The 25,704-nt window shown below is 36.9% G+C and overlaps 1 protein-coding gene across 2 annotated transcripts; it reads left to right on the top strand.

The window, feature by feature from the left end:
• The first annotated feature begins 6,532 nt into the window (after nucleotides 1-6,532).
• zgc:158689 (uncharacterized protein LOC791177 homolog) lies at nucleotides 6,533-25,638 on the top strand. Of its 2 annotated transcripts, XM_059340041.1 has the most exons (15): nucleotides 6,662-7,052; nucleotides 9,565-9,705; nucleotides 10,933-11,008; nucleotides 11,094-11,180; nucleotides 12,642-12,703; nucleotides 13,248-13,319; nucleotides 13,638-13,775; nucleotides 15,017-15,169; nucleotides 16,432-16,608; nucleotides 17,495-18,143; nucleotides 19,007-19,223; nucleotides 19,431-19,493; nucleotides 20,575-20,743; nucleotides 20,877-20,917; nucleotides 22,694-25,638. In XM_059340041.1, the coding sequence occupies exons 2-15, from the start codon at nucleotides 9,658-9,660 to the stop codon at nucleotides 22,764-22,766; spliced, it is 2,025 nt and encodes a 674-aa protein (XP_059196024.1). In that variant the 5' UTR covers nucleotides 6,662-7,052; nucleotides 9,565-9,657; the 3' UTR covers nucleotides 22,767-25,638. The 2 variants fall into 2 exon arrangements, with proteins under 2 accessions (XP_059196025.1, XP_059196024.1); XM_059340042.1 differs by lacking the exons at nucleotides 12,642-12,703; nucleotides 13,248-13,319 and having other exon boundaries at nucleotides 6,533-7,052; nucleotides 11,094-11,132; nucleotides 13,705-13,775.
• The last annotated feature ends 66 nt before the right edge of the window (nucleotides 25,639-25,704 follow it).

Below are 25,704 nucleotides of genomic sequence, written 5' to 3'. Positions count from 1 at the left end.
CAAGGGTGGTCTAATAATTTTGTCCATGACTGTATACGGACGTTCCTTTAATTTTAATCTAACAAACTTTGCAGCCCAGTTCTTAAACATCCGTCAAATGAATTATGATGTATTGATGTATGATATAAAATACCATGATTTTGATTACAAAAAAACCCCAATGCATTTTTAGGATGAATAGACCCATGTTAATGTCCGTGCAAGGAGCCAACCTTGACTTAACTAAAGTTAAACTTGTCTTAAGGAAAGTGTTTAGTTGCAGTTCAGTCAGATGGAAATGTCTCAGCTCCATTAAGTTCCTGCAGCTACATGCAGAAGGAAAAAAGTTGCTTTTAACAACTAGTTACTGGCATCAACAGTCTGTTCTTTTGCATAGTTATGCAGATTAAGCTGTTAAATATAAGTCAATATAAAGCCCAAATGGTCATATTTTAAAGGTCAACTGATAATCAGTTTTAACTTAAATGTCTCTAACCAATGTAAAACAACATTAACACATAGTTCACATTAACAGTGTGCAGGCATCCTTACCGTGGAGTCCCAGTGGGTGCAGCCTGAGTATCCACACTGTTGTGAGTTAGTCCTCCTCACCCACTGATCAGACTGAGAGAGATTTACTCCGGAGGAGAGCTCAACTCTTTCTATCCCTCCTTCATTGTCTCTACCTCTTTTCTCTCCTCCCCTCCTCCCCTCCTTCAGCTTTGTTGTGTTTTTCTTGGATGACCACACCTCTTTTCCTGTCTGACTCTTTTTGACTCTTTAACATCTTACATGCTTACTTCCTCCTCTTTATTTTTATCGTGTAAACGTTGTTATATCCGTCACATATTTCCCTGCTCTGAAAACCTTTATTTTCTTCACGTGTTTATTTTTATTTGACCTCTGATTTACAGTGATCCTCTCTAACAGGACCCAATCAATGGCTCAGCTCCGTCAGTGCGTCGACGTCACGCAGGTCACCCAGATCTCAGCACGGGAGTAATTGGCCTGATTAATTCCTCGTCTCCTCCAGTCTGACTGACAGGCGGAGCGAGGCTGCGGCAGGACAGCAGATGGCTGATTTAAGGTCGAAGAAAAGCACACAAACAAACAATCAATGCAGCCAACATGTTGATTACAGGTCAGACACTTAAAGGTTAGCCTACATTAAATTACAAGTTCAGTCAAACATCATTAATATTTCATTTTTAAAAAAGGTCCTCCACATCTCCTGACCTCAGTTTTTTTATTATTCCTTATTATCTCAAATTTACTGGCTGTGTTTTATTGGATTTTCTGCTTGTGGTAAAAACTATTTAAACAGACCTTGAATTAACATAATAGTCTTAATTGAATTAATTAAATGATCTATTTTTATCTATTTTTACATATCTCTATTTACTTAAGCATTTGTATCTGATGTTGTTGTTGTGTATTTAGTGTAGCGCAATTTTTATCTATTTTTTATTTACAGACTTATTTATTTCTATTTCTATTTCTATTTCTTATAAAGCAGCAACTGTAACAAAATCAATTTCCCCCCCGAGGGATCAATAAAGTATTTCTGATTCTGATTATTTTGTCAAACTGCTGCTAGTTTTTCCTGACAAAATGAACAGATTATAATCCAACTAATGCTCTGATCAGTTAAGTCAGAAGTGCACTTGAACTGAACAGACCTGATTACGAGAGATGTCCTCTCAGCAACTTTGACGTGCGTTGAGTATAGAGGAATAAATTGGATTGAAAAAGGTGAGGAGTTAATGTTTGTGCCCGGCTCTGTGACTTGTACTCTGTCTCTGCCCCTGGATGTATTACTACATTTTATTTTCAACTGTTTTTTATTGTTTTTTCATTTACACTTTATACATTATACAGTATGCCAACGCCTGCATCCCCAACATTAACATATAAATGCCTCAATAATTAAACATACATTATTCTGAAATGCTGCACAATTATTATTTTTTTTTTCATTTTTCATTTTGGTACTTTAAGTTTGATGCTAATACCTTTTTACCTTTCACTGAAGTAAAATTTTTAATTCTTAGGTAAGTTTTCACAACCCTAATTCCAAAAAAGTTGGGACCCTGTGAAAAATGAGATAAAAGCAGAATGCTGTGATTTGCAAATAATAATGACTTATATTCAGATTAATACAGTACAAAGACAAGATATCTCATGATCAAACTGAGAAAACGTTTTCTTTTTCAGTTATATACACTCATGCTAATGGACTGTTTTTATTGACGTTTTAGAGTGTCCCAACTTTTTTTTTTTAATTTTGTTTGTATTTTTACACTGTTTTGCTACTTTTACTCAACTAAACAATCTAAATACTTTATCCAATGCCCAAAATTAAAACTTAAAACCAGATAAAAAGTTAAGATAATACTGTAAAACCAGAAATATTATGTATTATATTACACTCAGTGAACGTTCTTTAATCAGGTCAAACTGTTTTTCTGTACTTCTCATGATGAGTGTTTTTTGTTTATTTATTCATTTTTTTGTTATTTTAATTATTTGACATGCGTATCTCTATTATCATTATTATTATTATTATTACTTTTGTTAACATAAAAATAATAAGTTATTATTATTACTATTATTATTATATATTTTATTTATTTTATAATTTTCCAAGTGCCCAGTATTGACACCAGTGTTATTTAATAATTATTTGTATTTTTTTAATTATTTGACATATCCCTGTTATAATAATAATAACAAAAATAATAATATTAATAATAATAATAATAATAATAAGGATTATTGTTATTATTATTATTATTATTATTAGATATTTCTTTGGTTTCTATTTTTTATTATTTGACATATTATTATTATTATTATTATTATTATTATTATTATTATTATATTTAATTTGTTTAAATATTTTCTATGTTATTTCTTATCAATAAGTGCCCATTATTGACCCCAGTGCACACTCAGGACACAAGTGGAGCAAGTTGGATTTTGTCAAGTGACAGCAGGGTATTTTAATAAGTTGTGAATTTCAATAAAAAGAACATTGAAAGAAAATTTTAATCACCTTTACCTTCTAATTTTTTATTCAGCTTTATGCAGGAAATCAATAATAGACAGCAGCTTTTACTTGGATTTACCTCTTCAGTGAACCAGAAGATGGCAAACTCACACGTTTTCCCACATCATTTATCTGAGACACTTTGTATGTGACACATTTGGACCCAGCCCAGGTTAAGTTGTAGATAGATGTGTGAGACATGCATGACTCATCCTCACTGTTTTAGTAGGTCAGTGTGAGTCGGGCCCTCATGTCTGTCAGTCTACTTAGCACGTGTAAATTAGGCCTGGAGGAAGCGAGGCGAGACAAACAGCTTTATGGCTCAGGTCCAAGGACACGAGCCCAGAGACGGTGGATGGATGGATGGATGGATGGATGGATGATGGATGCATGAATGGATGGATGGATGGATGGATGGATGGATGGATGATGGATGCATGAATGAATGAATGGATGGATGGATGGATGGATGCATGAATGGATGGATGGATGGATGGATGGATGGATGGATGGATGCTTTATTTATCCCAGGTGAAATTCAAGCATCCAGTAGCAGCAATGAAACATACATTGAACATACATACAGTCATGGAAGAAAATATTGTATTGTATATTGTTTTCCATTGTTTTCTTCAGTTTCTTGTTCATTTTAATGCCTGGTACAACTAAAGGTCCATTTGTTTGGATAGATATGATAACAACAAAAATAGCTCATAAGAGTTTGATTTAAGAGCTGATATCTAGACATTTTCCATGGTTTTCTTGATAATAACCAAGATTATTATCAAGAAAATATATTATATTTGTCCAAACAAATGTACCTTTAGTTGTACAAGGCGTTAAAATGAACAAGAAATGAAAGAAAACAAGGGTGGTCTAATATTTTTTTCCATGACTGTACATTAAAAAATAAATTTAACCTATAAATCATTAGCCTAAGATAATTGATTTTAATTAAAACAATTGCTTAAATATTTAACACATACAGAGAAATTGAAAGGGAAATGAAACATAGTGTCAGCTGTGTGGAGAGATGATGTCCAGACAGTGAAGAGTGTAAAGTAACACCTGATTAGAACAGTTTTTATACATAGCCAGGGCGGATTAAGGGACAACTGGTCCCTGAGGACAGACACGCTAAGGCCCCTCGTCCTGTCCTACTTCGGAGCCAGACACACAGACTTTATAGTTGTTTAGCCTCTTTTTGTTATTGTTTTAGTCATTTTGAGTCCATTTGTGGCAGATTTTTTATGTCTATTTGTTGTTTCTTTGGTTGTTTTGCCTCTTTTCATAGTCAATTTATGTCTCTTTGTGGTCACTTTGTGTCTCTATCGTCATTCTGTGTCCCTTTGTAGTTGTTTTGTGCTGCTTTTGTGTCTCTGGTCATTTTTCTCTCCTTGTAGTTCTTTTGTCTTTCTTTCACTTCTCGTCTCTTTGTGATTGTTTTGTGTCAATTATGTATTTTTTTTTTTACTTTTTGAAGTTTTATGTATTTGTTTTGGCCCTTTTTTTTAGTTTCTTTGTGTCTATTTCTGTGTCTTTGGTCACTATATTGTCATTGTGTGTCTCTCTGTAGTCATTTAATGTTTCTATGTGGTTGTTTTGAGTCTCTTCCTGTTTGTTTCGTTTCTCTTTGATTGATATTTTGCTAGTGAAAATGGGAGGGGGGGCTCCTGGGCCTGTGTTCGTTATGATTTCATTCATTGGTTTCAGTCGAAATTGAGTGAACTGTTGACTGTTTTCAAGTCTCACAGCTGTAGTTCAGTTTGACTCTACAGTCTGCACTTGTTGCACATTTACTGGCTGTGTGGTCTCATGCAGCAGGAAGTCATGTCACACTACCGCCACCACCTGGAAAACACCTGCAACTGCAACACAAAGCAGCTTCAGTCAGACCCCTAAATGTACAACAAGTGATGTGATGTCAGTCACTGGAAAATAAGTATATTTAAAAAATATTTTCCCAACTCTGTCTTAATGGGCTTTATGTGTATAAAATATATGGTTATAAAGAACTGACACTTTACATGAATGTCCTAAAAGAACCACACCAGCACATTTAGGTACTTTCCTACACTATAATTATCTAAAAGTTGTAGTTTGTATTTGTTCACCTTTGCTGATGGGATTTTTTGGGAGTTGTGCTGGTAAAGTACATTTAAACTGTACTTGAGTCCAGTGGTGCAATGTCACTAAGTACATATACTCAAGTACTGCACTTAAGTACAATTTTAATTTAATGTAACTTTATATTTCTACTTCATTACATTTTAGAGGCAAATATTTTTTTTACTCCACTACATTTAGCTGCCAGCTTTAGTCACTTTTCAGGTCAAGATTTAACATAAAATACATGATCAATTTAAAATTAAATGTATGTTTATAAATAAAACCACATAACAATATATTAAGTATTTAAAATGAGCTTGCCTGGACAACTGTAAAATGCTACTTTCATAAATGCATCAGTAATATTATTGCCGGATATATAAAACAATCTAAGTGGGTCAATTCTGCATAACGAGTACTTTTACTTTTGATACTTTAAGTACATTTTTAATGCTGATACTTTTGTACTTTTACTTACCTAAGTTTTGAATGCAGGACTTTTATTTTAAGTGGAGATATATCACAGTGTGGAATTAGTACTTTTACATGAATAAGCAATCTGAATACAGGTGCATCTCAATAAATTAGAATATCATAGAAAAGTTTATTTATGTCAGTAATTAAATTAAAAAAATGGAAATAACACATTATATAGATCCATTACACACATAATGAAACATTTCATGTTTTAATTTATTTAACTTATTCTTATAATGATTATGGCTTACATTTAATGAAGACCTACATTTCAGTATCTCAAAAAAAAGTAATATTACAAAAGACCAGTTTTAAAAGTATGTTTAATATGGAAATGTTGGCCTCTGAAAAGTATGTCAATCTATTTGCACTCAATACTATAAGTACCTCAGTATTAAGTACAGTTCTTGAGTAAATGTACTTATTTACATTCCACCACTGGAACCATCGTATTAATCTGTATGTTGCTGATTAAACTATAGTAATGTATCATAATTTATTACATTATAAATATTTGATATTAATAATCCAAACCTGCAAAGTAACTAGAGTTTTCAAATAGATGTAGTGGAGTAAGAATAACAGTATTTGCCTCTACAAATGAGGTGTAGTTGCTGTAAAAAGTTGCATAAAATGGAATGGAAGTACTTGAGTAAATGTACTTAATTACTTCCCACTGATCCTAAACTATTTGGGGGACCTTTTCCACCACTTTAACCTCTCCTCTCCAGCACCTTTATTTCTTACATGAGCCTTTAATCTTCTCAGCAGTTTATTGCAGTAGCTGAAGGGCCATGCAGGGCCTCCTCCTCCTCCTCCTCCTCCTCCTGTGAGAATGGGGCGCAGGAATATGTGATGGTCCGGGTGTATGTAGGCCAGTGATAGGCCCTGCATGTGCTGCTCTGTCTTTGGCTTAAAAAGTTCAAGTCATTATTCTCCTCCTGCTCCTATTCAGACGAGGTCCCGTTGGCTCATTGTTATTCTGCCCGAGTGACAGAGAGAGACAGAGAGAGAGGGAGACACAGAAAGGGAGGCTGACTGTGGTCTCCAACGGCAGGGAGCTGCTGGTTGCACTGGGCGGGGGGTTTTGTCGGTGTTTTTTTTATTTTTTTATTCTGGCCGATTTTTGCGGGCGTGAAGGCATGTTGATAATCGGCTCAGTAATGAGGAGAGGTACTGAACGGCACCAAATATCTGACCCCGATTCCTGCGAGCAGAGAGAGGGAGAAAGAGTGTGAGAGAGAGGAGAGAGGGCCATGTGAAAAAGGGGTGGAGGGGAGCTGAGATTTAGTGCTCTGCTGGATGAAACAACCCCCCACTAACTAACGGAGAGGGAAAGTAGCCTAATAGGAAGAAAGGAGGGGGTGTTGTACTGTTCATTTAACACTCAAAGACGCGCAGGAAGCTTTTATCACTTCCCACAATGAGATCAGAAAAGGTATGTAACTTTCTCTTTTTTTATGTTGCTGAATTACGTGTTACTGTTTTACAAATGGAAGCAGAGCTGAGAGATCAACAGGTAGCTGTTGGTGAGCTGCTCTGTGTGTATAGCTGGGTGCTTTTTTACTCAGGGAAACATCCACTGTGCGACTTAATTATTCATGTTTATATGTACAGGCAGGGTTGGTGTGTTTTACTTGCTTTTTGTGCTATTTGTCAGTATTTCCATAGACATTGATTGGAGGAAAGTATAGAAGAAAATGCTCATTTAGCACAGAAGTTCTGTTTTAGCTGCAATTTTGCACCATTACTAGATCTTCAGAGAAATGCAAGAAGTAGATGTATGGATATCTGGCAGCATTTCACCATAAAACAGGACAAGATTCCTTCAAACAACCAGAATGCTGCAGTTGTTTTGAAGTCGTGCATGCATTTTTTTAAACACAATTTTCTTTCAGGTTCTGCAGTTTCTTGGGGTTTTGCAGTGACATTAGTGCTGCAACTATAAAATGACTGAAAATAGAGAGAGCATAATTACCCCAACAATTGTTTTGTCCAATCATCATTCCAAAACTGAAAGATATTAAGTTTATTATCATATAAAAAGAGGAAAAACAGCAAATCTTCACAAATCATCAAAAGAAAATCATGACTCAAATGATTATTAAAAATATTTTCACTTAGTTTTTCTGCTGATTGCATTAGTAGTTGCATCCTTTACTGACATTAATGGTTTTTAAATGCAATGTTTGCTTCAAAGCATTTGAAGACGTTTAAAGAGGCCAAAGCACATGAATGCACCTTCTGTACCAGTTTCCCAACCACCTGCAGACTGTTCCTGTTGCATCCGGAAACAAACAACACTTTATTTCTGAGAATTAAACCACACTGAGCTAGAATAATCAAACAAAAATGCATTTCCCCCCCCTATTGTGTCAATATTTTCCCTCATCATTTTAAATAAGTTATAAAGTCCTTCAAACAAACTAAGAGGACAAAGTTGGGACAAAGCCCCCACTTTTCTGTCTGCAGACTATTACAGCTCTTCTGACAAATTACAGACTGCACCAGGGTGGCCTTAATGAGCAAGAGTCTGGAAATGTTTTCTTTGTGTCATATACCATTAGTTGATCTGGGTCAACGTTTTCTCTGTAATCTCGCTGTGAAAACAAAAGGGGACTGCACAGGGAAAACCAAATGAGCATTTTTCCTTTAAATCCAGACTGGAAATCCTCTGACCCCGGAGCAGTCCCCTCTTCATCGTCCTCTCTGCCGAGGAAACATTGTTGTCGTGTGTTTATTCAGCGCTCTGACACCTGTGACTCGGACTGGAGGAGCCCATTGTTCTTATCTGAAATGGTATAACTCGTCTGGCACAAGGAATCTTGGAGCAATATTTGGGTTGCTGTAATGCTGCGAAGTGATAATGTAGAAACTGGCAGCTGAGACACAGAGGAGCTCCATGAGAAAATAACACTGCTGCCCTCAGACAAAACCCAAGACGATGTGACATCCTCATCACTTGTTGTGAAGGTTCGAGGGCCTTAAAGGTCCTCTGGATGATTTTAAATGCCGACATAGAGAGAGAAAGCATGTAATAGTCCTGCACAGATTCTAGTTTAAAAAAAATATATAGGACCACCCTTGTTTTCTCTAATATCTTGTTCATTTTAATGCCTGGTACAACTAAATATAATAAAGATATAATGATACCAACAAAATAGCTCATAAGAGTTTAATTTAAGAGCTGATGTCTAGCCATTTTCCATGGTTTTCTTGGTAATGATTTTGATTATCAAGAAAACCATGGAAATGTCTAGATATCAGCTCTTAAATTAAACTCTTATGAGCTATTTTTGGTGTTATCATTATATTTGTCCAAACAAATGTACCTTTAGTTGTACCAGGCATTAAAATGAACAATAAAATTAAGAAAGCAAGGGTGGTCTAATCATTTTTTTCCATGACTGTATGAAGATTTGAAAGAATTGCTTGTCAAAATTGGATTTTATTTGATTTTTATTTGGAATTTTACAAGCACAGCAATTCAAAAGAGCATCATGACACAAAAACAGAATTACTGAAAACACCAAAATGGACATACACATAACAAAACATAAAAATAGTTTGAAACAAACAATTACAGCATAAACCCACCAGTCCCCTTTATAACTCCACACCCCTGGTTTAAAACGAAAACTTTTCTCAAAGCGTCCTTAACTTTGCCTTTGTTTGGGCTCTGGTTGTTCTTAAAATTAGCTTCTTGCTGTTTTACTTTGAACATGAGGAACAGTGTATGACATAATGCTTGCTCCTGTATTGCAAAAAATAGTTCATTTTCTGTCTTTCAACTCATTCAGTAATTGACTTCAGCTCAGTCGCAGATATATTTAAAAAAGTGCATTGCTGTTGTTTTCTTCTGTGTAGTTGGATGCATTGTATGTGTGGGTTTTCTACGATTTTAAGAATTTTGTGACCGACCATCTCTAATTGCATCATTTTTCCTTTAGGGGACTGCTGTCTGCTGTAAAGCCTAAAGTCCTGAACAACAGAAATAAGCAACACAAACATTCATTGTGGCAGCACGTAACCGAGAGAAGAAAATGTCTCGAACAGAAGAGGTCAACAAGATGACAGAAAATGTCTATAAGGTACGACTCCTCTGTCTGTCTGTCTGTCTGTCTGTCTGTCTGTCTGTCTGTCTGTCTGTCTGTCTGTCTGTCTGTCTGTCAGTAATAAACTGTCTTGAAATCATTTGAAATGATTGTGTGGACTTAAGTTGTGTGACTTGGACTCCAGTCAGACTTTACATAATCGACTTTACAAAATCAAAAAAGACTTGCAACTCAACTTGGACATAAACACCTGGGACATGGGCCTTTTAAAAAACCCCACATATATTTATTGTTTTTTTGTTTTAATACATCCAACATCCAACACTTAAAACATCAAGAACATATGGCAGTAATGAAAATAATATTTAAAATATGAATAATTACAGGACCAGAATAAATAAATAAATGTAGATAAACAATACAAATAAATACAGTTTGAAAAGATAAAATAAAATAAGAATATTCTTAGTGTAGGTTACAGTGTACATTCCCAACAACAAATCAGACATTTTTCATTTTCTTATTCTCCCACTGCCTCCTCTATATCTCCACTCCTCAAAAGTTGCAGTAATATCTTCCAAATGTTATAAAATTCAGAAGCCCTCTTTCTAACAATATTGGTCAGACATGGGCCTTTTGACTTGGCATCTTCCCCCAAACCCAAAGATTTAACAGCATGTTAATTAAAAAGTGTGCCACGACTTAATAAGTTTCCCTTCTTTCCTGAATCAACATTATTGATTACCCAGATTCACTTTGTTTGAACCAATCCAACAGAATCCATTCAAGTTTTAGGAGAGAATGAGGAAGAACAAATAAAGAAACATTTTTGAAGAGCGCAATTTGAACTGTTTAGGACTCTAAACTCAAAGTTTATTTGGGACTTTTGTGCAAAGACTTGAAACTTACTTGTAAATTCCAAAACAATAACTTGCTACTAACTACGGTTTTTTAACCATGTATGTATCTCTGAACTGTAACTTTTACTCTTTTTTTTGTTATATAAATGTTATTATATTATAACTTCTGTTTTCTTTATCTCTCTCTGTCTTTGATTTTTTAAAGTTTTGTTTCAATTTAAATTTAAATGTCCTTTTAAAATATGTTTTTCTTCCCTTTGTCACGATGCTTTCGATATCTTGTTTGAAGCACTTTGCCTTGCTGATAAATGACCTCTATAAATAAACTTGCCTTGCCTTACTTATGAATTCATGTGTCATAATTTGCCTGTTCTCTAATTTGTGTGATTTGTTTTGCCAACAGGGGATTCTGGACCAATTCAACCCCAGTCTGAAGAACTTTGTGACCATGGGCAAACACTATGAGAAAGCCCTGACAGGTCAGTCTAACTGGGATAATTCTTGTTTGATTTGTCTGAACCACTGAGCAGGATGTTTGTCCCTAAAATGCTCTCTCTCCTGCAGGAGTAACTGTGGCTGCCAAAGGCTACTTTGATGCTCTGGTGAAACTGGGAGAGCTGGCGAGCGACAGCCAAGGCTCCAAAGAGCTGGGTGAGTGGGCGGCTGCTAGACAAGCACCGGGCTGAGGGGGAAATAAAAATAAATTAGTGATGGAGCTAATAAAGTTAAGAGAGTGGATGTGACAGCTGGAGAGAAGTTGAAAATGGTCTGTGCTGCATGTGTTAGTGAGGGGGGGAGATGAAGACAAGAGGGAATGAGGAAATGCAGAGAGAGAGGGAGAGAGAACAGAGGGAGAGGGAGAGAGTAGGGTCATTGTTGGGAGATTAACAACACCACATGATCTCATTGTAATGCTGAAAACAGCGGGGGAGGCAGGCAGGAGAGTCGGAGGGCGAGATGCCAGCCACCACATACTACAGCGCTGTGTGACCGAGGGAGGGACTCACAGCTGACCGCCACTTTGTAAACCAGAAACTCTGTTAAAACAGCTTCTTTTTTAATGATGTTTTACTGATGTGATGTCCTGCAGTATGATGTGGACTGCCACTATTAGAGCTCAGAGTTGAGAATTTTCTGCACCGGTTAAAGATGCAGTGTATAAATATAAATCAAGTCCATTCAAAGGCTTTACTGGCACAGGAAACATACATTTACATTCAGCACGTTTACATGAGACTTGGAAAAAAAAAACAGAATTATTGCCTAAATCCGACTATAACTGGACAACTGAAGTGCATGTAAACGTGTTAGTCACCATGTCATGTTAAAAGTCACTTAAATCAGCTTTCTTCTCCATTCTGATGCTCAGTTTGAACTTCAGCTGGTCGTCTTCACCATGACTACAGGTCTAAATGCATTGAGTTGCTGCCATGTGATTGGTTGATTAGATATTTGCATTAGCAGGTGAAGAGGTGTACCTAATAAAGTGGCTGGTGAGTGTATGTACAGATGAGTAGGGATGACTTGAGATAACAATAAAAAAAAATTGCAGTTATAAAACATAGTTTGTATTAGTGCTGGGCGATATGGACCAAAAGTCGATATATTTAGGCTGAATATCAATATATGATATATATCCTGATATTTTATCACAAAGTGAGAGCAAATGTTCAGTCAAAGACAAGGTCAAATATGACATGTCACAAGTAGTTTTATTGAAACGTTTTATTTAAGAGAACATAAATACAGCAGGAGTACCTTTAAGAAAAATCAAAGCTCCATAAAGTGCACATTTAAATAAAAAAAAATCTTAAATAAAAATAGAAATGAAAAAGGCCAATCTTTTTCCGAAATAAATATATTTATATGAGAAAAGAATAATGATCATTTCAAAAGAACAAAATATGGCAAACCCTAGTAAGGGCAGCATTTATATGTAAAGAAAGAAAAAAAATGAACTATATCGATATATGCGATATGGTCTAATTCCATATCACATTTGAAAAAATATTGATATATTGCCCAGCCCTACTTTGTATATATATGTATGTATGTACAGTGGTCAGTGCAGGAGTACACATGGTTGTTCTAACACTGGTTCACTGCTCACAGGAGACACGCTGTTTCAGATGGCCGAGGTCCACAGACAGATCCAGGTGCAGCTGGAGGACGTGGTGAGACCGATCGCTCTGTTGCTCTGCACAAATGATTTCACATATCAACAAATTATTATTTTTAGCCACAATTTGAACACATTGGTAGCACTGTTCTCTAAATGCTACAACCTGTTTCACCCATGTCCATAATGCATTATAAACATACTGATAATATATTATATTGTGCATCCAGCAATTATGAAATATAATGATGCTTGCTCAAGTCAAGTGATGTGCTGTAATTATTGTTATAAAGCGTTATGAATTTTTCATCTGTGCTTAAAACTATAATTATAACTGCTATAAGCTTAGTATAATATGTTATAATTATGTTTATAATGCAATCTAGACATTCATGATAAATGCGGCCAAAATATAAAATAATGTGTAAAGTGGCCAGAAAAAATTAACATTATTAGAGTTTATAAAGAAAACATTTTTTACCCTGTAATAATGCAAGTTTAATTTTCTTTGAAACATTGTGCTGAGGCCTTTCACGTGGATGTCCCAACTGTCAGAATACTTTTTTTAAAATGTTGCATCTGGATCTTTTCATCAACAGTTAAAGCTGTTTCACTCTGAGCTGCTCGCCCAGTTGGAGCAGAAGCTGGAACTGGATATCAAATACCTCACAGTAAGTTTGATTTTTGATAAATTGTGAGAAAAGCAGGATTTCTGCTTAGTTTAAAATATTTATTTTATTATATTTGACTGGAATATAGGACAGTTGGATCAAAGTTTTTTTGTGCAGCTCATTTTACTTTGAATGATGGAAAATAATGAATCATTTTGTAAAATACATAATTGCATAAGAATATTGGTGTAAAATGTAACTTATAAACAAGTTTGCATTGATGGTTTTGCACCACCACGCAAAATCTTATATATAAGCTGTCAAACCTTCTTTCTTCACTCATACTGAATAAATCCTCTGACCTGTTTCTGCTCTCAGGCCACCCTAAAGAAGTATCAGAGTGAGCGGAGGTCTAAATCTGAGTCTATCGAGCGCTGCCAGTCCCAGCTGAAGAAACTCCGCAGGAAGAGCCAGGGCAGCCGTCACCCGAACAAATATGGAGACAGAGAGATGCAGGTGAGCAAAAAAAAACACATATGTATACAAAAGATTAAAACTGCCTATAAGTAAGCCAAACTTAGAACGATATCCTGAAGATCTCATTCAGCTTTACGGCAGATTAAAAAGCAGAGTTGCGTGGCGATTTGTGTGAGAAGTAGCCCAGTGTGAATAAGATTAAAGCACAATCTGCCTCAGCTGATTCTTAAGGAAACAAGCAACTTAGTGCACAAGCTCCTACTGCAGGAAATATGAATGATATAAGAGGGTGAGAGGGTTCAGCCACTTGGAGGAAAAGGTCACTAGAGCAAAAGGATCACGCTTTATGATTTGGATTTTGTTATCATTGTTCAACAGGCAGGATGTGACTTCACATATTCCTCTCCATACAATGTGCATTAAAGGTCACCGTGTCTTTGAGTAACACATGTGGGCAGGTGATAGTGAACATAGGAATGTGTGTGCCGTGTGTTCTTCTTTTAACACTTGATTTATACATTTTCCTTCATGACAGCAGTTTTGTAGATACAGTCATGGAAAAAAAATATTAGACCACCCTTGCTTTCTTCAGTGTATTGTTCATTTTAATGCCTGGTACAACTAAAGGTACATTTGTTTGGACAAATATAATGATAACAACAAACATAGCTGATATGGAGCCATTTTCCATGGTTTTATTGATAATAACCAAAATCATTATCAAGAAAACCATGGAAAATGGTTAGTTATCCGCTCTTAAATTAAACTCTCATGAGCTATGTTTGTTGTTATCATTATATTTGTCCAAACAAATGTACCTTTAGTTGTACCAGGCATTAAAATGAACAATAAATTGAAGAAAACAAGGGTGGTCTAATCATTTTTTCCATGACTGTAGCCGGTTAAAACAAGACATTTCATTGCATTGGTTGCATTTCCAGTCAAATCAAATCAAATAAAAATGACTTTGTTCTTTGTTGGTTAAGCAATAAAAGTTGTGTCTTGGATTTGAATAAGTCATTTAAATAAGTGAAGCTCTGAACAATCAGACAAACAATTCTAGAGAAGAAGATTGTTGTTGATTCATTCAAAGATGCTTTTTTTAAATAAGCTTACTAACACTATCTCCTCTGACTATATATTTTTATCAATAGACAAACATGTTTCAAACTGTACAGTTTAAACAATATCCCTCTTCCATCCATTTTTTATTTTAACAACAAACCGTGTGTTTAAGGATGTTCAGGTTTGCAGTGAACTCTCTCTGACCCTTTCTCCAGTTTGTGGAGCTGATGAGTCGCCGCCAAGGCGAACTGGACACGCTGGTCGCTATGGGTTACAAGTCTGCGCTCACTGAAGAAAGGAGACGATATTGCTTCCTGGTGGACAGACAGTGTTGTGTCACCAAGCTGCTCATCAACTACCACTCCAAGGTGAAAAGATAAAATATTCCTGTATTAATCCTCCATGGGGGAAATTCAGGTGTTACAGCAGCACAATACAGAGTGAAGTTCACATTTACTTTATTATTTATCTTATTTTATGTCTTCATTTATCAAGCTGGGTAACATTTCCATCCACGTCATTCTAAGTCCTCCAACTCATAGAGGAAGTCATGCTTAATACGACCCGTAGGAGCGTTTCCTAAAGGAGGGAATAGGCTGGTGGCAGGACACCTACATGTCCTCGTACCTAAATGTAACAGTTACAGTTTTAAACATGTAGTTAATGTTGTGAAACAGTTGCAGCTTTGGCAACAAAACTACTTGTTTATGTTTAGGAAAAGATCATGGTTTGGGTTCAAATAAATACAGTCATGGAAAAAAATATACAGTCATGGACCACCCTTTTTTTTCAGTTTCTTATTCATTTTAATGACTGGTACAAAAAGAGGTACATTTGTTTGGACGAATATAATAACAAAAAAAATTGCTCATGAGAGTTTAATTTAAGAGCTGATATCTAGACATTTTCCATGGTTTTCTTGATAATAACCAAAATCATCATCAAGAAAACCATGGATAATGTCTAGATATCAGCTCTTAAATTAAACTCTTATGAGCTATTTTTGTTGTTATCATTATATTTGTCCAAACAAACGTACCTTTAGGTGTACCAGGCATTAAAATGAACAATACATTGAAGAAATCAAGGGTGGTCTAATTTTTTTTTTCATGACTGTATGTTTGCTATGTAACTAATCTTTGTCCATAATTTAAACCAGGATATGTTCGTTACATAAGTCTTTATAAGTGAACTAACATGTGTAAGTTAAAGTGACTAAATTTTGACATTTGGTTTTATATGGGACACAAACAGTGGACTGCTGGGTTGAAGTGCTGTTTGTTTAATTTATCCATTCATCACCAACCTTTTCTCTACATGGACTTTGTTGCTCTTTATACTACGGCACCTGACTCCCTCCATTGTGTCCATCATAATTACTACTAGAGGTCATTGCCACTATAAACAGAAATATGCGTCATTATAACCTGCTTGTATGAACAACCTATGAGGTCTTTTCTGGGGGAGGATGGGCTCAACATTTCAGTTTTCTGAAATCCAGATGTATTAATCCACAGCTGAGAAACGCATTGTTAAATTTTTGTCCTTTCGTTTGTTAACAATAAGGAGAAGTCTCTGCCTTTAACAGTGTTGTGGTTTTCTCTTTTCTGTGCTTTTGACTATAATCCAGGTGAGAGAGCTTCTGTCACAGAAACTGTCATGCTGGCAGCAGTCGTGTTCTCAGCCCACAAAACTCCCGGAGCGCGCCCTGAACCTGCTGCGTCACACTGCGCCTCAAGGCTCCGGGGCCTCTGGGATAGCCGAGGCCCTCCGCCACACCAAGATCGGCTCTGCTCAGCCAGAACAGGTCAGATCATTTTTATTGATACCGAGTCAGATGTTTGAAGTTAGAATTAATCTTAATTTTCAGCCGCACTGTGGTTGGTTTTCACAGAAGAATTACATGTAATGGTGGGTTAATAGTTTGAAAACCACAAAAACGGGTCTATTATTAGTTGTTCCTGGCAGAAAAAAAGTAATTGCTTGGCAAGTTACTCTCACTTCTTGGCAATAAAGTTCTGAATCAAGTCCCAAGTCTTAAAATAGTCATTATGAAATTAAGAGCAGCCACCCATTAATGACAGATTTGAAGCTGAGATATTTCTGATTTATTGGCATTTATTTCAGCAAACAAAGTCTTGGATGTATAGTCTGTAAGTCTTTATGTGATCTGAGAAACATTAAATGTAGTCTGCACACTTTTTTCTAACTTTGAGATGATAACAAGTCCTTCAAAGTTAAAATGCTAAAGTGAAGTCACAAGTTGTTATTCAACATGTGGTGACGAAGTCTGTTTTGATTTTTCAAATGTATTTCTCACTTTTCTCTGTTTTATATAATGTTACACTGAATATTTGGGGTTTTGACAAAAAACAAGACATTTAAAGTCATCACCTAGAACTTTAAGATGCTGGCATGGACCGCACTTTTTAGAGTAAATAGTTAATTGATCAAATAATCGTCACTAAAAACTTAGTGTTTCAATTCACAATATAGTTGAAGGTATCTCCATCCATCCATCCATTTTCCTCTGCTTATCCGGGGCCGGGTCGCGGGGGCAGCAAGCTAAGCAGGGCATTCCAGACGTCCCTCTCCTCAGCCACAACGTCCAGCTCCTCCTGGGGGACCCCGAGGCGTTCCCAGGCCAGGAGAGAGATATAATCCCTTGACGGTATCTGTCTTTGGTTTTTCAGAGGCTCTCTGTTCAGGAAGTCCCTCCTCTGTTGAATGGAGACTCCAGCCGCTCCCAGCAGCAGCGCTCGCTCCCCTCCTCCTCCTCCCAGAGTGAAGCCGGTCCTCCTCAGGGCTCCCCGCAGACTTTCCGCTCTCTCTCCGGCGGAGGAGTTGCTGGAGGTTCATCCCGGGGAGCGTCTCCTCAGCACACCAGCACGCCCCTCAGTGCGTCCGCCAGCCCTCTCCCTGACAGCAGCGCCAGCGGCGGCAGCGCCAGCCCCGTTGGGTCCACCCCCACCACGTCCAGCGGCTCGGCACCGCCAGGCTCTCTCCTCCTGGCCGCCAACACATCCAACCTCTCCCCGAGCCTCATCCCCTCCACCGTGATGTCACTCAGCCAGATCTCCCAGGCTGGCAGCTCCTTGCATGGCATGACCCTCCCCATCCCCCACAGTGCTCCTCACAGTCCCCCGCTGCCCCACAGCGCTCCTCTCTCCAGGGCCATGACTCCTGTGCATTTACTGCACCAGCAGGTGGGACCAGGAGGGAGCAACACCTCCTCACCGTCTCATAATCCCTGGCTGCTGAAGACCGCCGACATGTGTGGAACAGCAACACTCCCACTGCCGAAGAGGCCTGGCAGTGAAATTAAGCTGGCCGGCTTTCAGGGTAAGATGTGACGAGTCTCCTCTGTATGTTTGAGTGTCTCCCTCCACACTTTTACCTCCACCAAGGAGGTTATGTTTGTTTTTTTCATTCTTGGTCAGTTTGTCAGCAGGATTTCGGAAACACTACTGGCCCAATTTTCACAAAACTTGTTGGAACAGTGTAGCATGGGCAAAGGAAGAACCCATGAAATTTTGGAATGGATCCAAATAACAAGCTAGATACATGGATTAATTTTCACTTTTAGTAACCTTGTGAGATTGGGCATTTGTTCTGTATTTGCATCATATCTGAATAATGGGAAAAGGAAGATCCCGACTTGGAAAATTCACATTAACGCTCCCCAAAAACTTGAAAAGTTGATAGAAATTTTGGTACACAGTTTTTGGTTCAACTGATCCCTATCGTTCACTCTTCCTTGACGCCTATTTGCTTGACCAATAAAATACAACACATCCCCCTCGTAGCATAAGAACTACTAACCAACTCGGGAAATGTGACCATCCAAGGAATGTACCATTGTCCAAAGTTGTAATCCTTAAGACTTTATTTTCTTGTTGAATTGGGGACACCTTGAGTGCTGAGTAAGCAGCTACTATTTGAAGCAGCCAAACAAACTCATGCTGTTTTAATTAAGAATTACATCAAAAATTGTTGTGAAAACTTTTTTTAAACAGTCAAGCTGATATAAGTGAGATAACATGCATGTGTCATTTCAAATCCCTCGACCAGGTCGACCTTTTGAATCCAACAGGGCGGGACTGTTGGGCTACGCCACAAACAATGTTAACTACTATTTCCAAGAACATATATGACTAAATAGAAATACATTGAATGTTTTTTTCTCCCCTTTCTTCTCTATTTAGGCTCCAGTCTTCCCAGGATGCTGCCTTTAACTGGACCTAGCCGTGTGGAAGCCATGTTCGCTCACACTCCTGGAGCATTGGAGGGCGGCGGCGGCAGTGGCAGCGGTGTAGTGGGCGGGGCTTGCTTACTGCACTTCCTGCCTGGTGACAACATCACCCTGCTCATCTCTGAGCCCAGAGACGGGTGGCACTACGGTCAAAATGAACGAACTGGACGGTATGTTTAGCACTGTTGTAGCACTTGTGTTTCTTTTAAATTACAATAAGTAGAGCTGCTTTTCCTTTCCTACTGCAGAAAACTTCTCATGTTGTGTGCTAACTTCTCTTTCATATTCATATAAGACAATAGAGACTGAGAGTTTTCTTCATGACTTGTCACTTGATTTTCATCAATCGTCACACGTAGTAAACTTTTCCTTTACAGGAAAGGCTGGTTCCCTTTCTCCTACACTCAGTCACACCACAGTAAGATGGATCACCTCGAGAGGTAAGTCAAAGAAAAACAAACATTGAAATCTACATTGAAATTTTATGACTGTTGATGAACTTTGACTCTGTTAATGACAGAAATACCTCCCTCACTTCCCCTTAGTTACTGTACAACACACTATACCAGCAATACTGAAATGTAGGAGTTTATAACATTGGTTGATTCACAGAAACTTTATATAAATATAAATATAGTTATATTGCATAGTTAGCATACGTTTTTAGTGAATTGCATGAAACAACACAATAAGAACAAACAAGATGAAGTATATAGGTTGCAGTTTTTGTAATTTATTTTCTGAACATTGTAGTTTCACTAGGGCAGACCTGTGTCAAGTGTAGAGACTTAAGAGATAGTGTTTTGTCTTTTTGACTGTTCGAAGAAGGGGTGTCAGGAGTTTGTTTTGTTCGATAAAGAAAGTGTAACTTGGTGTGATCTAGAAGATTTTTAATATCATGGATGAGTGTTTTGTGGAAGAGGACACACACAATTTCAGAACTAAACTTCTTTAGTCAGACACAATAACAAACAGACTGGATCAAGTGAAAAGCAAGGAAAACATTTCTTTTTTGAAGGGTCCATTTCCATGCAGTTTTCAGACACTTACAATAACAATCTGAGAAAGTCGGTGGCGAAAACATTCACTTTTTTTTAGTGGACGCACATTGACGGTGCACAATAACGCCAAAGGATATATATATTGCAGCCCGATTTGCAGCTGATGGCTGCAGCGCTCTCGGTCAATAATGGACCTATTTTAGAAATTGTTGTCCCCAGTACCCACTGAGACATGAAAACAGGGGGGAAAAGAGTTGAAAAATAAAGAAGCTCCCTTTAATGGGGTCATTTTCATGTGGAAACTAATTTGACACCATTCCCTTTTTCCATCTGTATTCTCAATAACTGAAAACATCCAGACATAGAGCCCATAAACTCACTGTTTGCCCTCTCAGTCTTTCCACCGCTCTTTCCCCAACATGTTCACTTCCAACACCAACACATTTGCTGACGAATTAACACACTCCTCTGTCTTTTTCCTTGTATATTCTTTCCTCTCTGTCTGTGACCTTCCCTCCAGCTCTCTCTTCTTATCTAAGGCCAACAGCAACAGTACAGGCCAGCTCGACAAGCTGGTGTCTCCAGGTCTCCCAGCCCTCACCCCCGAATCCGAGGAGGAGCACTCTCTTCCTCCCCAGAGGGTCAGCACCTTCCGCCCGCGCCCCTACAGCATGGCCGACAGCAACAAGGTCAGCAACATGAAACCTTCAACATCTTCTCTTAACGGAGCCTCCCTGTCTTAATGGAAGATACAGAGATGATAATAATAATGTTGATGTTGTCAAAATGTCCTTTTAATATTCACTTTGCGTTACGTTACAGATCACTGCAGAGTTGGTCTCTCCACCACCCTCCCCGACCAGGTAATCTAATTCAAAGGTGTTTGTGTCATTAAAGGAGGTTTCCACCAATTTTCTTTTTAGTAGTCACTTTTTTTTTGTTGACTTTTTTTTTATTTAAAGCAATTTCACAGTCAACAACATAGCAGTGTCATGTGAAAGAGAGGGCTTCCTTTCTTTAATTTTTCTTTTTATCCCTCCTACAATCCCATCCCACCCAAAAGAGAACAATTCTCACTTTAAATCCAAAATTGTCTTGTGAACAGTTCAGAATACATACAACAAATATATTATTATTAATAATAATAAAAACAATAATAATAATAATAATAATAATAAAAACAACAACAATAATAATAATATTAATAATTAAAGGTTAAATGTGTGTGTGTGTGTGTGTGTGTGTGTGTGTGTGTGTGTGTGTGTGCAAATGCTGTAAATCTGCTAGGTAAAACATAAGGATAACCTTGAAATACATGACCAAACCAAACAGAAGTCAAACAGAAGTGAAGCAGAGCAGCAGCAGCAGCAGCAGCAGAGTGTGGAGTCGACCAGAGAGCTGCAGCTGTGGCTAAAGCAAGGAGGATATAAAGAGGAGAAGTCACAGGGTCAAATGGCCTCTTATTGTTGTGGTGCAACATGCACAGCTTAACTAGGACTGTGATGTTGCAGGGTTACAGCAGACAAGGCTAGAAATAAAGTAATGGTTTGCTCTTGACCTGACAGAATCAAGCTGTTCTATGATTGTGCTCCATGTATTGAGCCTTTTAGCAGGTGCAGACCAGATCTAACTGCATGTTTTGTACCCCAAAGATATGACCCTGTGACTGCTTTTCTTATTACCACCCTCGGGCTTCAGTAACCTGATAACCTGATAGTTGTTGCACTGATGTGGGCATTATGGGACGTGTAGGACCCATTGTGTTTGGCACATGACCATCAATTTAGCTGTACTTGGAAAAGAGAATATTGTTCATTTCTACAATACAGTAGAATAGAGTTCATTTCTCAGACTTAGGAAGGAGCATTGAATCTGTTCTGGAGGCTTGTTGTGGCCTGATCCCATACCTAAACACTTCATGTTGGTTTCTCCTTTTATTTGTCGTCGATCTGTAATATACGTTGTTAGTCGTACCTTTTATTTTTATTGTATTCTTCAGCTTTAAAATCGCTTGAGTTTTTGCAGTCAGCCTTTGTCACTGTTCAGTTCCGTTTGACTTAGCTCAAGCTAGTGCTAATGCAGAAAAATCAAAGACCATGCTATTTTCAAATGGCAAGCAGACTAACTAAGGACATTTTCACTATAATTTTAGTTAGTTTTAGTTTGTTTTGTAACCACAAAATACAGTTTCAGTAAGTTATCTTTTTTTTTTAAAACTCTAATTTTTACTTTTATTTCAGTTTTTTCTTTTCTTGTTTTCGTTATTTCGTTAGTTTTCGTTTACTATAATAACCTTGGTCAGAACTGAACTGGGCAAAAATGCTTTTGAATTTTCTGCCCCGCATACCTGGAACGATGTGCAGAAGGACTTGAAACTGACATGTCTGGTAACTCAATTTTAAAAGACAGACAAATACACTCAATTGGATCTTGTAATTGCACTGTGTAATCATGTAATCCAACTCTTGTTTTTCTTGTAGTGTGTGACTGTATTTTATTTGTGTCTTGTGTGGTTAGCGTAACCATTTTGCTTTTGTGCTTCCGTCTTGGCCAGGTCACTCTTGAAAAGAGGTTTTTAATCTCAATAAGTTTACCTGGTTAAATAAAGGATATTTATATTGATTGTTTTCTCCTTTTAGGATCAATCCATTTGCTCACGTCCGACTCAGAAGAACTGTGACCAACGATCGCTCAGCTCCTATCATTGAGTAAGAGATTTGTCTGCGGCAGCAGCAGCAGCTTCTCTGTGGTTTGTCAGACCTCAGGTTGAATCCTGGAAACATCTCTTTGGGTCACTTGGACTTTGGATGTTCTTTTTCACAAATTAATTAAGCACAAATTGTGTTTTAATGTGCAGGAATAGAACATTTCTAAATTAAAGTATAAAATGTTCTTGTGTAAAGGCTGGCCTGTTATAAAATCTGATTACAGTCCATTCAATTTAGAGGTAGTTAATTGGAAAAAAATAGAATAAAAAACACTGTAATATCAGACATTTCTGTTTGAGTGAAACGTAACGTAAAATCTAGGCTAGTTTTAATGAAAGTAAGATGTTTGGCTGTACTTAGCTTAGTGTTTGAGATCAAACATACTGTATCGTCCAGAATAACTAACATTTTTACTTTTTTCCTGGCCTATGAAAGATGCCTCTTATATCTCTTACTGATTTACAGTGCAATTTTTTCTCGACATAACCTTTTAATGTAGGGTTTTTTTGTGCCATATTCAGAAAAAGTTTTCTTTGTCGGGCTGATTTAGGGACTGGCTCCTAATAGCAGGTTGTGACTTTGACTGTAATGAAGTGTTACGGGAAGAGGACAGGCTCCTACACTAAAAGTGCTATTACTATTGTTTCTTAGTTTCAGTGAAGGGGAACTTTTAAATTTATTCAAAGTGTCTTTTCTATTTTAAAATGTGGTTGAGAAAGACTTGGCATATTTTAATGAAATTGGCACAGTGAGTTATTTTCATGTCATTTTTACCTTAAAATGGCCGAGCATGGGCAGTGCTGTTTCAGTGTTTGAGTCAGTTATTATGATGTTTTTGCCTTTTAACACAACATTTTCTGCTGCTGTAAAGTCACATAGTAGTATTTTATGAATGTAGATTTTCGGTTTAACTCCTGGACTCATTGTGAAAACAAATTCTACCTTAAATTGAAATATACAAATGATGGATCAATCAGACTTTTTAGTTTTTGAGTGGAATACTTATTTAAAACAGAGTGAGTTCAATAAAACACAGAAACAGAAAAGCTTATGAGCTTCACAGACACAAACTGTGACGGTTAATAGTTGAACGTTTGGACGATGTTATTACTGAAAGTGTTTTTTTTTTAATAGAAAGTAGCATGTTGTGGAGGGTTCAAAGTGTTAAGAACGAGAGATTTGCGTGCTTAGTCTTTGGATTTGATGTCTTCTTGATTCCTTTTCAGTCCCAAATCTAAAGCTAGAAAACACCTATACTAGTTGATCGTAGTCTTACGTTTACCAATCAGACTGAGCAGAATCTTCAAGAGAGATGTAAAAGCCGGGACAGACGACAGGATCGAGTTTTAGTGGGGAAATGTTTCTAGGAAAGTGATGAAGAAAGCAAACAGGAAGTTGACCAACGTCTGAGCAAGTGTTTATGGTAAACTAGAGATATCCAAAGTAATATTCTGTAGCTCTGTAGGAGAAAACTGTGGTGAAACTTTGTGTCAGTGCAAACTGAAATGTTGTAACTGCCTTTCTGTGATCTTTTAGCACCTTGAAGAGTCAAGATAACGCCCGCAGGGGTCGTAGTAAATAATCTCTAACAGCATGTATATTAGTAGTACGGCATCAATAATAAAAGTGACAGAAAAATCATAGAGCTAATGTTTATTCATGCCTGTAAATAGTGCTTAAAACGTGTGATTGTAAGACTTTTATTTGACTTCTTTTTATAATGATATTTCACTTTGGTAGAACATTTTGACTTTGTAGAAGATGCAGAAGAAGTAATCCTTGTTTAAACTTTCGTCTTCAACTCGAACAGGAAGTAATAGTTAGAAAGTAAAAATACAGAATGATTTCAACCAATGTGATGAAATAAATAAGATCTTGGAAGTCCTTATAAAGAGAAACTTCTTCTCAATAATGGCTTAGTATATTAAAATAATACACTTTTCTCATACAAATGGTTTAGTATTTCAAAATAAAACATTTTTTCAAAATAATGCATCTCAAAATCATCAGAAACTTTCTCAAAATAATGGCTTAGTATCTTAAAATAATGACTTTGTATCTTTTGAGAATGTTTCTCATTATTTTTGAGATAAATAGTCATCATTTCAAGAAAGTTTCTCATAATAATGACTGACAGGATCTTGTTTTTTTTTTAATTTTACTGGAGGAAATGGGCTTCCATGAGATTTAAACTGAAATATTGATTAGAATAGACTTAAATCTTTCACAGCCACAGTAACTAGTGGCTGTTATAGTGGCCAGAATGTGATTTGTAGTTGAGTTAAAAAAATATCATAAATCAATAATTTTGCCCCTAAAGTGCATAAATGAAATATGTGCAACATTAAGAGTGCATAAATGTATACAGAGAAATAATGTAGTGTATGTACAGCATATAAATATATCTAAAGTGTGTAATATGTTGTAAGAAATACATGGGAAGTTTATTATAAACATAAATGGTATAAATATGTAACAACAAATTATGCATGGCGAAATTAATGTTCACATCTACAGCCAGCCTGCAGGATGCTGTGTACAAACGTATATGTATAGATATACACACAAAATATATGGGTTTTCTTAAGATGTTAATGAATACAGTAAAAACAGGAACTCATGCAAAGTCAAAAACTCTTCTTCCAAAGTGAAATATTGTTCAGATATTGCACACTGTTTCACACAGTTCCTCGGTTCTGTGTGAAACATGAAACAGCGTAAACAGGCGCGTCAGTCTGTTCTCTGAATTGCATCGACATGAAATCCTGGTGACTGCAGAAGATATTATATTATGATGATGAATACTGCTGAGGAAGACATTCTTTACATGAAACATTCAATATTGACGTGATGTGAAATAAAAGTTCTATGAAGGACATCTTTGTTTTTTTGTTTATGTTTGTTAATGAGTATGGAGTACACAGGAAGCTCAGGAAGTATTC

Source organism: Centropristis striata, chromosome 8 (genome assembly GCF_030273125.1).
Source record: "Centropristis striata isolate RG_2023a ecotype Rhode Island chromosome 8, C.striata_1.0, whole genome shotgun sequence".
In the NCBI taxonomy this organism is placed as follows: domain Eukaryota; kingdom Metazoa; phylum Chordata; class Actinopteri; order Perciformes; family Serranidae; genus Centropristis; species Centropristis striata.
The sequence above is the reverse complement of the archived record's forward strand: the minus strand, read 5'-3'. Positions and strand labels throughout refer to the sequence as shown.